The 14,374-nt window shown below is 38.0% G+C and overlaps 1 protein-coding gene across 10 annotated transcripts in view; it reads right to left on the bottom strand.

Moving 5' to 3' along the window:
* SULF2 (sulfatase 2) overlaps positions 1–14,374 on the bottom strand; it is a 144,311-nt gene that overhangs the window by 38,923 nt on the left and 91,014 nt on the right. For all 10 annotated transcript variants that reach the window (XM_061375381.1, XM_061375382.1, XM_061375380.1 and 7 more), the window contains one exon: positions 2,303–2,454. In XM_061375381.1, coding sequence (XP_061231365.1) covers positions 2,303–2,454 — 152 coding nt within the window. The remainder of the gene's footprint in view (positions 1–2,302; positions 2,455–14,374) is intronic.

The raw sequence follows: 14,374 nt of genomic DNA, 5'->3' as shown, positions 1-14,374 counted from the left end.
CATAATTCCATCAAAGTTAACTGTAGGACCTTCTTTCATCACCATATGCAGGGGTAGATTGTACAATAAGCCAGACCAGAGCAAAACTGGCTTCTGAACATACTTTTAATACCTGAGACCATAGTTATAGCTGAGAGAGAAATACTGGAATGCAGTCAAAAAAGCATTGATGTTTATCTGAAATGTGACTCTCCTTTAAGGTGGCTGCTCACCATCTTAAGTGTGTAACTCATCTTTGGTTCAGCCATTATGAAAGTATAGTTTCAAACTTTATTTTGAAGATAATTTTCACCTGGTTAAAGTGCAAATCATTCAAATTCAACACTGCAAACCCAGTGTCTGCCAGGCCAAAAGACCAAGGAGAAACCTCTCCCTCAACCGAGTTCTTTTTTTAAAGAGCTCCATATTGCAGAGGTTGTTGCAGACGGTGCAAATGCATACGAAACTAAACACTCATCTAAAAAAGCTGACAGAACTGAAAAAAGAACAATCAAAAGTAGAATATATCCTGCTAGAAAATCTAAAAGAATTTGCAAAGATTTGATTTTCAGAGGGAAAGTGCTCAGCTCTTGCTTTTGAGGACAGAATCAGCAGTGGTTTTTTCCAAGTTTTCCACTGGCATATAATTAACACTAACAGTGTCAAGTAGATAGGGCTAAAATATAATCTGATTATGTTGTTCATTGCTGGAAAATTCAATTTCTAGCAACAAAAGTGGCAGAAGCAGTCTTGTATGTCAGCTTCTGTTTGTTCATTTGAACTCCAGTATTAACACCAACAAGTGCTGTTACTCTGTGTACTAGCATCTGTTTATTACCATAGCTCTGCATTATGCAAGAATATGAAGATTACAAAAACATTTACATTTTATCTTTTTTTTTAATTTATTATCAAACTGAATAAGAAAAACTAAACCAAATGAAAACCTAAACATTTTCAAGTATTGCATACACAAACCAGAGCTAAGAATATTGGAACACACAGTTCCCTACTGGCTCCTTGGAGCAATGGGGAACAGTGCCCTATGAAATCACTTGTCTGACATTGTTCCATGTAAGATCTATTTCCATCATAACATTTTTGGTACACGGCTTTAGAGATTAGCTCTCATTCTTCATAGATGAGAAGGGAAATAAAAGAGAAATAATTCTGTACATCAGGTGCCCTTTCCCCTTGGCAGCTGGTGATAGCAAAGGAAACCCTAGAAGCCTGTTAAGTTTTATCTTTCAGCACAAAGTACATTCAATTAAAAATGACAAATAGGGGAGGGGAGAGGAGAAATCAGAGACATCAGCCTTTCAAAGGAAAATCTGACTGTGAACACATCACTAATGAAACACAAATATGGAGGCAGGATTTCTGCTCAATAACAGAGAGCAAACCAAGTCTTTGCTGAGCAAATACACCTTACAAATTAATGTCACTCAAGAGCAAGTCACCTTCTTAAGTTATACACTACTTAAACTACAGCAGTTTATGGATAAATTTATTTACCATCATACTTCAGAGACAACTCAGGCCATTTTAGGAATTCACAAAAGCTGGTTACTTTGGAAAGATAACTCATTTGGCTGAAATAAACATGCTCCTGACTGCAAAGAGGTAACTGAGCTGCAACATGTGCTAGATGGGGGGGGGGGGAGTGGTACTGCATTTGACAATGGTTATCAAGCATTTTAGTAAATTTGGCCAGGGTGTAACATCCTTGCAAAGGTATTAGGAAACATATGTGCCTGTAACAATGCACAGAGATATAAATTCAATAGTTACATTCTCTACTCATTCAGAATAATCCTAAGATACACACCAAGATATTATGAATTCTCCATCTTATTACAGCTGTGAAACAAGTTCCTTAAACTAATATAAAAAGATGGATTTAGCTGGAGGGAACTGGATTCTTATCTCACTTATGCTTGTGTAACTCCACTGGAGTCAGTTCTATACCAGGGGAATAGATGACAATCAGACTCAGCACACAATAATTAAAGTATACAAAGTACAGAAGTTGTTATCATGCAGCTTTTAAACAGATTTTACTTCAGCTCATAATGCATAATACAGTCTCAGGACATTTTGTTTGCTTCCACTGCTGCTAACAATGTTTTCAGTAACATGACTCTCCTGGAATGGAAGATAAGGAGAAGTCCAAACATGACGCCTATTGGGTTGTAGCTAATGTTACACGGAGCAGCTTTCATGTATGAAAAGAATTCTTTAGTTAGATTGAAGCCATGAAGCACAGCCTTCTTGCAGCCACGCTTAAATGTAAAAATAATAGAAATAAATCAATAGGACCTACCCTGGAGTAGTCATATCCATGCTTCTCCTTCACTCCATTTCTACAAAGTGTATAGTTATAAAATCGAGAGTTTTTAAGTAGTCCAACCCATTCTTTCCAACCAGGAGGCACATAGGAGCCATTGTATTCATTGAGGTACTTTCCAAAGAAAGCTGGGGTAGAGAAAACAGAAGCGTAATAAGAAGGCGTAACAGAAACACTTCAAAGATACCACATTTAATCATATACTTTCCTGCCTCTTCTTAGAGAAGCGTTTTCTTAATTCCAATACACACAAGGTAAAAGCTAAGTTCTAAGTTTGTCTGCGTTTATTTCAGAGCTCCAGCTCTTATGATTTTCAGTCTGACTACATAAGAGAGAAACTGGACCACAATTACCCATTATATTTTCTTTATTTTATGATACATTCAGATTCAGATGAACAAAACAGAGAGCGCCTAAGACACTGCTGGTTGCCACATTATCTCATCCTGCTCTGAATCACCCAATTTAGCTACATTTTTCATTTTGGTTACACCCACTTAAGCCATCTCCACCTAAGGAACTGGCAGAAGCAGTGAAGTTACTAATAGGAGGCTGGCTCGGGAGAAATGATGACAAATGAGGACCATAAATTTGATAGGATATTAAACTGGTTGCATAGAAGAAATGAAGCAGCAGTGGTTTGGCAGAGCAAGGGTTCTTGCAGAACACCGGGCAGGCATTTGAGCCATGCTGCCAGAAGAGCTCTGTGCATGCAAGCCTTGCTCTGTAAGCCCCAAGTGTACAGACACAAATGGTTAAGGAAAATGAAAAGCATTCGATTTCTATGAGAAGAACACAAACCCTCTAAAGCACACGATGTACCCAACGATGCTTTCACACCACTGCAGTTAAAAATTAAATGAAGGAACATATTTTTTAGTATTAAGTTTATATATCATCACTAGGCAGTTACTGGATAAATTATACTGGAAGATTCCCATTTGTCTAGTTAGGTTTTTTTAAAGCTTAAAGGAAAAATTTTGCTCCTGGGTCTGCAGACTGCACTGCAAATCAGCACCTGACTTTCCATGATCAGAGCTCCCATCTCAATTTTTGAATGGTCAGGCAATACAAGTTAGCATTGCCATAGTGACTAGCACAAAGATCTTTACGCTTGTTCCAGCTGTCAAGACAAATACTTTTAATCTGCAGGTACACAGTGTCTGGAGGATCTCACAGTGGCCATCTATCTATTCCATCTATGAATCCATAAGGATAACAGACTGTCTAAGATTTGGTTCTTAGACTAAACCTCACTTCATAATCTACAAGACTTGAGTACAAATTCACATTTTCCAGATTCTTAATGACTTTTTTCTTTTAAGCACACAGCCTATATTGCCTGATACTGCACCTTCTTGTACTTAAATAAATGAAAGGAACAACAGTGTGGTTAGAGTAAGACAGGTTTTCAGCCAGCCTCACTGAAGTCAGTGGATTTACATCTATTTGTAGTAGGCTGAATATCTGTCCAAAAGACAGACACAGTGTGAAAGAGTGAATGTTTGAGATCTTTTAAAGTGCTTGAAAAGATAAGTGTTGACAACATTAAAATCTACATAACAGATGATGAGAGCATCTATTGGTACACAATTAATAAATTCCTTAAAATTACACTGTACTTTCAAAATATTTTGCAAAAGCAGATAAGGTGTTATGCTATTTTTCACACCAGCTACTTACAAAAAGGTTAAGTAACTGATAAGCATGCTGCTGAGAAGAGTTTGTTTCACTGTCCTAAACTACCTCACGAGATATTCATTAACCAAGCAAAGTAAGCTGGCAGCAAAGAACAAAGCAAAATCTACTCTGCTATGGATGAAAACTATCACGTTACTCAGGGACTGTACTTATACATGAACAACTTCTTTAAAGACTGAGAGGCAACTTAAGCAGTTATGGGTATTAAGCCAATACAGACACACATTTTTTCTTGTCCTAGTAACAAAGAACACAGGACTGAAGCACTGCCCACTGCCTAAAGTAGCAGGGATACACAAGGCTGTCCAAAGTCTTTTGTCCCCAGTTCAACATATTACATCCAAACAGAAATATATTTGGCATTTCTGCTCACGGGAACCAATCTGTTCCTAAAACCTCTGGCTGAGCCAGCTGAAGAACTCAGGAAAGAGGCATTCTGTAGAGAATTACTTCATTGTTTTTCTGCAGAGGCAATAAAGTCTGGTGGAAGTTCCTTCCCGCACCTTTTCCATCCCCCCCATTGTGTATTCAGGATGTCTTTATAACCTTGTATGGATGTTCAAGTGCTTTAAATAATTTTCTCTGCTGTTTCCAATCTCCCATTTCACATTCCTTCCTTTCCTCCCTCCTTCTCAGCCATTTAAAGGCTTGTTATTCACAAATTTTTAAATGTCACTCCTCTCAGTGCAAAATATTGGTTACAAAAAAGCTCTCTTGATGCTGGCAAAAGATCTTGATTTTGGATTGTAAAGGTTCTCTCACATACACTTTTCCCCCTCAACAGATTAGTTCACCACCAGAGACAGCTGCTCACTAGCATACACATGCCTCTGGTACATCCAATTACAAACCACTCCAAGATTTCATTAATAAACATTCAAAGAGGCTGCTCCTTGATATGCTCAGCCATATTCCTATCTCCAGTCTATGCAATGATCATTAAACAACGTCCAAATGGCTGGTTTTAATAAATGCATTAAGAAAGTGATTTTCCTTTGCTTTCAACACTATACAATGTAGTTTGTCCCAAGACTACATAAAACAGGATATGCAAGAACTGAGTCCTTTGTACACTGTTACCACTTCCGCGGGGGTTCGCAACCTTCTAAGGTTCTTTGCTCGGTCTCACCCTTGAATGATAAGCACCTGGAAAATTCTTTGGTACAGAGTGGAATTTTTACAAGAGGTTTTCTTTTTTAAACTCTTCCTGTAAGGAAATAAAATTGCACACAAAAGAATTTTCCCTGTGCTACCAATTAATACAAAGGTCTGCTCTGAATACAACGCAGCCGTAGACATATCAAGGCCACAGCTCATTGCTTAAAAAGCAGATCTCGCATATCGTCAAATGGAGTGTAAAAGCACAATTAGAATGGACATCAAGGCATCATTTACTAGCGCTGGAAATGTTCAAGCCAGATCTACCATCTCTCTATATCATTGTGTGGTTTAACCCCAGCTGGCAGCTATGTCCCAGGACAATCATCTACCAGATTCCATAAATTTGTTGGATCTTTTTTCCTCCTTTTTTTAAAACCACAAAATCATTTCCTACTACTTATCTAAAAGTACTTAACACTACTAAAATGCATCCACAAAGAATGTTCACAAAACCTGCATTAAATTGAAAACTAAGATAATTCAGGATGCATCAATAAAATGATGCAGGAGATCATTCACCCCTCTATTCCATATAGACTGCCCAACATTGGGAGCTGGACATAACAAATCTTTTTCATTTCTAAAATTAGGAACGCACTGGAAGTCAGAGGTTCACCAGTGTAAAGCTGTCAGATCAGATTTAGACACAGATTTTCAGTCTTTCATTGCTTCCTTGATTTTCAGCTCTGATTCTGACCATAGTCATCTGATAGACTAGTGGCCAAGATCAGTTATCCATTTCTCTAATAACCTGCTTAATGGTATGATCATAGTGTTTATGCTAATTTTAAGTAAAGTAAGAAGGAAATCAATAAAGGAATGTATGAGAGGAATATTGGTAATAGCTTTCTGACAGTGCCATGTTACATTCTGTTGGGAAGCAGTGAAAGATAGAGCTCTTGCTACATGTAAAGCCAAAGCAGGCCATGCACTAGAAAAATATACTCTGTGGAACACTAGCCAGGCTTCAAGGGGACCTAAGAACCTTTTCACTTGTGGGGCGATTACTGAGAGGACAAAGCCAGCTCCTCATGGTAGTACATGGTGGAAGAAGAAGAAAGAACTGGCACAGACTGAAGCAAGTGAGGCTCGGCCTGGATGTAAATAAAAGCTGTTTTACAAAGAGAAGAGTTGAAGAGTGGAACAGGTTGTTCAGAAACACTGTCAATTCCAATCCTTGGTGTTTTTCAAGACTAGACTGGATCAAGCTCTCAGCAATGTGGCCTGGAACAGGATTTCAGCAGGCAGTGGAAAAGAGACCTCCTGAGGTCCCTTCAACCCAAATTAGCCTGTGATCCCATGATGGACTCAGTGACTTCTGAAGCCCACCTTCAGTTGAATATAATAGATGATTCTTGGATTTGAGAATTTTGGAATATAGTTATAAAAATTCATGGTCTCATAATAAATCCTTAAGCTGAGAGAAAGTAAAATTTGGCTTTTTGTTGCACCAAAACAGTACATTCAGTATTTGTATCACACACCACTCCTCCTGGAGCCTTCATATCCTTCATGCTATGTAGCTACATCCACATATTAGCACCCCATTAAATTGCACTTACCACCATGACTGTGAAGTTAAACTCACCTTTTAAGCTATTAACCCTCTCCATTTAAAAGAGAATGTTGTGCATTAAGTACCTGAAAGATGTATTTAAAGCAGTGTTTTTCTGACATATTACAACAGCCAACTTTCCAGGTATTAAGTTAGGTTTTGAGCTGCGAGCCTTAGCTGCTCATAGGGATTTGTCTACCCCTCTAAAATCTTTCACTTGTGTATCCGATAGCAGTTGTACCCAGCTCAAAGTTGAACAATTGGCTACATTTGAGCAATCCCTTAATTCTGGACTTGGGAAAGGGGTAATTTCAGATCTTCTTTCTGTTGTATACCTAACAAAAATCACTTTCAGTACTTTTTGTCCTCTAAGAGACAACTGAAGGAAAGCTGATGAGAAAGCACACTCAGCATGACTAAGTACGCATGTAACAAGCAGTAAGCCCAAAGGTCAATTCAGCTTTGCTCTCACATTATGACCAAATACGCTCAAACTGTACAATAGACCAAACCCAGTGAAATGTATGGATTTCGAGCGGAAGTATGAGGGTTTTGAGATAAAATCCTATAATATTAAATTAGGTTCCATGGAAAATACTTTTCAGGACAGATCAGTTCTTATCAGGTACTGAAGTAACTGACCAGATTTTCCAAAAATCAGTAACTCCTAAGTGCTGAAGTCACCTGAACAAAACAGTCTCGATTGGCACCTTTAGTGACAAGTGGAAATACACCACTACTGCAGAGATTTGAAGATACAGTATTAGTATTAATAACTCAGTAACTGCTATAAATCTAATGGGTTGCTCAAAACATTCAGTGAGTTCCTGGATTTTAGAGGATTTTTAAGGAGGAAAAGCAGGGTTTAAGACCACATTTTGCTCTTGCTTAGCACCAGTTCCAGAGTGCTAAGGAAGACTGGGCTCTGAGTACTTTCTTTCTTTTCCTTTTTATGTCTGCAACAGTCCTTGAAATGACAAATTCATTGAAATACTGAACCAGCTAGACTAAGGAGAGAAGTACAGGTGTACACAAACACATTTTTAGTCTATTGCACATGATGGCCCAATTTTTCTCTAACCTATAATACACTGATAGCACAAGATTTTCTTAAAGATCACATGCTCCAGCCACCATCACAGGGACATAAAAAGGGTATTACTAAAGGCAAGAGCTTTTACATACACAGCTCTTCTCTGTAACTAGAATAAAAATTATCATTACAATTCCTGAAGCATAATAGCTGTAAAAACCATGTTGTACAGTGGCTGGTATCCACTGCAGTTAGAATAGCCTACAGGCTTTCTTGTTATGCCAGGGGACTAGTTTGATATCTAGTAGGACAAAGGCAATGCACAGTAATCTTTATGACACCTTTGTTCCCTCTTCCTGAATTTGCATTGCACATTCCTCAGTTGTGGCCAAGGATCAGTGCCAAGATCTATTTAATGAATCAGGGGAATTGGCTGAAAGGGAACAGATGAAGCCAAATAAAACAAAAGGGCTCAAACCAAATATTTTGAAATGGTCAACAAGGAATCAAACTGAAAAATGCTGATGGGGAGCCAAGTCTTGCTTGTCCTTCTCAGGTGAGGAAATTCCCAGTAGGACTGGGGCCAAGCTGCCTTCATTAATGTCTATGGCACAGTCTACAAAAGTTCAAACACAACGCAAATTGTAAGGCATAAATACCATTCTGAACAGCCCTCTCACACACACACCTAAAAGTTAAAGGAATAAAATCTACCAATAGCAATCTTCCTATCATCAATCTTTATCACAATTCAGGACAAGATGACTTCCTGTGTTGCAGCAGTATCATTTCCTGTGCCAGGCAGCACATGAAAAAGCAGGTCTGGCTGCGTGGTTTAGAGCACTCCTTCACAGCACAGGTCACTGTCACCAGTCTGCCTGCTCATACGCCTTGGTGGCCAATCCTGACCATTCAGATTTTCCATAAATCACTTCCCAACATCAAAACTGCAACACAAAGTATTTTATTAAAAATGTACTAAGGGTATCACTCCCCATTTTACATATCACAGTCACAGAAGAATCTTAACCTTTAGATTTATCCTCCTCTCTTCACATCAACATTTCCTCCTCCACACATAAAACCCCCGAACCTCCCCAACAGTGGATTGTCAGACCTATTTTTTAATAACAGCCTAAGCAAAAGCTCATCTAGCTTGATGCTGAATCTTCACTGAAATAGCGAAGTCTCTCCACGCTACTTGGGCCAACTCCAAAAGAAATACATTTAGAGCCATTTTGTCTCTAGGATTTGAAGAAAACCCAATTACCAAGTTTTTAGGGAAGTACCAAGATATGATGTGAAGAAGAAATATTTGCTGTATTTTAACAAGCTAGGTTTTTCCACATAGCAATAAACTTGGAGGAACACTACTTAAAGCATTAGCTCAAATAAAAACAACTACATTTGACTGAACCCAACTAAGAGAGAAGTCCAAACCTGGTTCAATATAACCACAGAATTCCTTTCAAAAAGATATCTACTGAAAGAGAAGAAATTTAGGTTCCAAAGAAGTTTATTGCCTGTACATTTACCTTTTACTTTTGACATACATGACACTTCAAATAACCAGTCACATTTTACAGTCCTGAAATGCATCTATCTCAAAAACATATACAGTCCTCCCATGTGTAACATGTACACAAGGCCAAGAAATGCTACCATCTCTAACTTGGAAGATGAGACAAAACTTGCAGGGCAGTACTCGTAGTAATAAAACAAACAAGACATGGGGATGTTCCAGTTCAAAGCAATTGGAATTCAACTTCCAGAAACTGGAATTAGAATCCATCTGCAAAGTCTATGCCGTAGGCACTGGCAAGTCTTTCCCATCATCACTGTTCTTTTATGTACGTTATTAAAAGACAGCACACAGTTCATTGTTCTATCTTTGAACTTCCACATCACTAAGTTTTTGCAGTGCCCACTACATTGTGTATCACTGCTGTACAGGGCAAGTATCTAACCATGGTGTTATCCACTACGATCTGTGTGGGCCATGTAGAACACTCACGCCTTTGGACATATAGGAAAAAGAACATGGGAAAAATGCATTCAATAAACCACATTACTAAAATTAGATTATTTTGAAAGACTTCATAAAAAAAACCAAACCCAAACAAAGCAACAAAATAAAACCAAACCCCAGCATTCTAGAAAATAAAATAAAAAAGAATGCAAGAAGATAACAGAAGGACTTAAACTGCTAGCTGGAGATCTTAAATTGGATTGAGAAGGAGGGAATTTCTTCTCATTTCTGGCTGATTATCTACCTAATACTGAACAAAAATAGCAGTGCATGATGAAAAACTTAGTAAGCCAGTACGTTCCTTTACTTTGTTAAGTTCTGCCGTCCTAAAAGATCTACATTAATAAAGACTTTAGAAACATATTTATCATGTATGTGCAAGTTATTTGGTTCAGCCTTTAGCTGTTTTGAATGCTATGAAATGATAATGCTATTTCTGAAGTAATATCAAGCTATGAATAACTTCTTGCTTGAAATGATAAATAAATCAGTATGATAAAGCCATTACACTTCAAGTGGCAAAATGGGCATCCTATCAGAAGAGTACACTATAGTAGGGGGAAAGAAAAATATGAGGTACTTTGCACAACTTACAACATTTTATGTTGAAAACAGATAGATTTAGAGGAAGAACTAAAAGAGAGGGTAAGAAGGAAACAAAATATGACTGGAAATAAGGGAGCCACAGGCATTATCTGAACTCTGTAGTTGTGGATGACTTCGTCTCAGACTCCTGGGAAAGTTATACTGGATTACAGGCCATCTTTGGATTTTACTCAACAAGTTACTCACAGAAGCATACATATTCCTCTCTTCAAGACAGTTAAAACATGCACACTAAGCAACATAAAGCTAACATGGAGAAAACAGGTAATGAAAAAGTAGCTATACAGGTAAGTTTTACTTCTACAATGCCTGCATCACCCTCAGGAGACCACAGCTCTATTTAATGTGCTCTCATTTTAAGTTATCATGCATTATAATATGTTTAAAGTGAAATTACTGATGCTTAGAACTCAATTCAGAGAAACAGAGGGAAAAGATACATTCATGTTTGACTTGAAACCAATTTATAGTTTAGAACTGATATTAGAGCTGGGAGAAAAAGAAACTCTTTAGCACATATAAGACAGGAAATCCAGAGCTGTCTTTTATTTGAAAATGCCATTCTCCAGAATATTTGCAGGATATTCCAGCTCAATAATTCACTGCCATGGGTCAAGCCCACCAGAAGCAGTAACACAGGCAAAGTCAGTGGTTTTGGGCTACACATCAGGCTTCTTCCTGTGTCCTTTCCAGCACAGATCCTTGGTTTCCTGTTGCAGTAACAGCTCACGATACATCCACTATGCCCAATCTTTCTTTCAGGCCATTTTCAAGTCAAATGTTCTCAAACTAACAGTTATAAATGGACAGGTCTTGCTAAAATAATATTTCCAGAGAAAGAGCAAAAGATTCAAGGAAATTCATTTACCTTCCAAATAAATAATTCAGAAACCTGATAACTAGTTTTGAAAAGTCACCTGGATATCTTGGAGACGAGGATCATAACACTTCCGTTCCTGATATTGCAAATCACTTCTAAAAACTAAGTCTGAATCATAAATCACTTGGTTATTATTTTTTAAAATGGCCTTCAGTTCTTCATCAGCTGCAGGTGCTCTTTGTCATCCATAGATGTTACTCTGACCTGAATAATCTGTTTTCTTTATACACATGTACCATGACAGTGAAGCACAGAAGGCAGGGTGGGCACTGGACTGTGAAGCACAACCTGTACCTTTTCATGTTGTTCTTCACCTGCATGTGACCTTGTAGAAAGTACTTCACTATTCTGTCTCCATTTCCATCTACCCTTTGACTCCTTAGGTCACCAGTGACTCCCTGCCAAGCAGTTACACACCGAGATCAACTTCAGTTAAGTTTTCAAGTATTTCTGTAATAAAAACCAGCAACTGCCAACTATTGTGGAGAGAGCAAATTTTACAGCAAGGAACTGATAATCTGAGCGTTTTTCTCCTGGCATGTATCTAGATATTAAAATCTGATCACATATTTTTCAGGTTCATTCCTCCTTTAATAAACATTTGCCAATAGCCTTTCTCCTCTTTCTTACAATTTAATGATAAAATCACTTTAAAATGTCAAAGGCTGAGACAGTGAAGTGGAAAAATAATTATTTGAATGCAGCCAGCCACTGTATCTTCTTAGTCTAATATTAATGGGAGGAAATGGAAGATTGTCACTGAATTTTAATGAATTCATTAGTTAATTATTGTAAAGCCCTATGAAAGTGCCAAGAATGATTCTTACTTTTATTCTCAATAATATTTTTTTTTTTACAATGGCAGAGATGAACCTCTCACAATGACTTTTCTTTAGGTTCAAAATACATGACTGATGCAAAAAAGCATTTATTAATTCTTCGTTCAAGTATGGACTTAGAATCAGAGCGAGATACTGACATATTACCCTACAAGTAGCCACTTTTTCCTCTGCTAATGGGTTTAAGTGAATAGGGTTAGCTGTACTAACAGGAGCAAGGCTAGTAAGTTCGCCGAAACATATACTGCACTTGTGGCATACTCAGCCACGTTATTAAGCACAAATATAAATTAAGAGAACCCTCTCAGAAGATTCAGTGAAGCAAGAGTGTCCTTCTGCCAGGCTGAATTTGGCCCACCATCCCTAATTCTGTTGAATTTAATAAGATAAACATGTTTTTTCATTTCCTGACTGCAGATAAGGCTGACAAAATATTCTGGAATCAGTCACCAATTTTAAGACCTAGTCATTGAGCCAGCCAGGCAAATGAAAAAGAAAAGCTTTTCTCATTAAGTAATGTCTAAGGGAAAGTTTAAATCTGTATTCCAATAAAACATCTTGGTATTTGTTGCTGCAGGACCCAAGCATGCAACAATGCATCATGCATTTTAAAAGCAGTCTCACAGAAAGAGATGGGTATGTTCATAGAAAACAGAACTTTTTTTTCTGTAAATGTTTACACAAGAACCTTTGGCAGAGAAATTCCCTGTCACTCAGAAACGTTTGTCACGGATCTCTTTGTTTCTTTTCCATTCTAATCATCTGCTCCAAGCTGAAGTACTAGCATCCATTAATTTAAGTTAGTGTTGATTCAGATGTTGCTTACACTGACTTTTCTAAAGATTAATTCATCAATTGACTCGGTCTGTTTACATAAATTGTCCTTCTTGCCTAATTTCCCACAATATGCAATAGGACAATGATGTGAGAAGCTCTTCAAAAAGCAGACCAATTGCTTTAATATACTGACATTGGGAACATGCTGTCTGCATGCAGAGGCTGTGTGAAAAGGACACAGAATCAAGTTGCTGTTCAGGACATTGGCGTTTCTTAGACTGTGAGGATAGGTTAATGTTTGCGATACCTACTGCCTCAGTGGTATCTTCACTATGGAAGGAAAACCCATTCTTTGCCTTGTCATGCTATTTATTTTAACGAATCCACATAAAGTGACAGTAAGCCTCATGCATGATGGTCAAAACCCTGGCTGTTATAGGCAAAGAAAGAATTTCCCTTGAGCTCAGCCTCTTGTTTCCATCTCTATTCTGCCAAGTTTGGTGCCTAACAAAGTTGGTGAAACTTTTTAAAGTGCCAAATTTAAAAAAACATTAAACAAGCAACAAAGGCTGAAACTGAAAAGCAGCTACAAGAAAATCACACCTTTTCCATCTCCTCTTATACTTTTCAATTGTAACAGAAGAGAAACATGCCCTACACTGCTCCCTCCTGCCTGCCTACCACTGGCACATTCCCCAGAGATGTGAGGAGCAGCAGAAGTCTGCAGAGATCCAGCCTGTGCAGATGCCATAGGAAAACACTACAATGCAGAAAGAACAGTCCCAAGCAGAATCACCTTTTGTAAGAGAACACCACACAGGGAGATGACAAGGATTAGAGCAGAGCACAAAGAGATTTGAAACAAGCGGCAGGGAGAAAAACAGAGGGAAGGTTAAGTGCAGTAGAACAGCACAACTTCTTCCTTCAAGTTTAAACAAAAAAGAGAGACACATGGGGAGAAGGCCTGGCTTCTGAATTAAGGAAAAAACCCAAGTCCTTTCCAAAATAATAGCTTTCTCACTCCACAGTTGTGAACTTCAATATAAAAAGCAAGCCTCAAAAGGCTTTATTCCTCATGGCTCCAGGCCTCTTTTTCTTCTCCTTCTTAACACAAAAAAAAAAAAAAAAAAAAAAAAACCCAAAAAGAAAAATAAAAGGGGGGTGGGGGATGCGGAGTCAAGAATTTAAACTGTTTGCAGCACAAACCATGGAACTTAATAATAATAATAATAAATTACAAATGAACTACTGTGCTTCCCAGATCTTCCTTTTTTCACTGCAGTCATGTTCAAAGAGCACTCCCCACTTGGGAGAAACTATATTCATCATCTCCCAAATGCTCTCCTCAGTAGGCTACTTTTGAAACTGAGAGAACAAGGTTCTCAAGTTCAATTTCCTGCTGTTTCTGAAGCAGGTAAATCTGATCAGATACTTGGGAAGAAAAAGCAAGAAAGGTAAACAAATACC

This window comes from Neopsephotus bourkii, unplaced genomic scaffold, assembly GCF_033783945.1.
Source record: "Neopsephotus bourkii isolate Nb327-2 ecotype Australia unplaced genomic scaffold, CSIRO-AGI_Nbou_v1 NB_1663, whole genome shotgun sequence".
Classification (NCBI taxonomy): domain Eukaryota; kingdom Metazoa; phylum Chordata; class Aves; order Psittaciformes; family Psittacidae; genus Neopsephotus; species Neopsephotus bourkii.
Note: the sequence above shows the minus strand (reverse complement) of the source record. Positions and strands in the feature narration are given on the sequence as shown.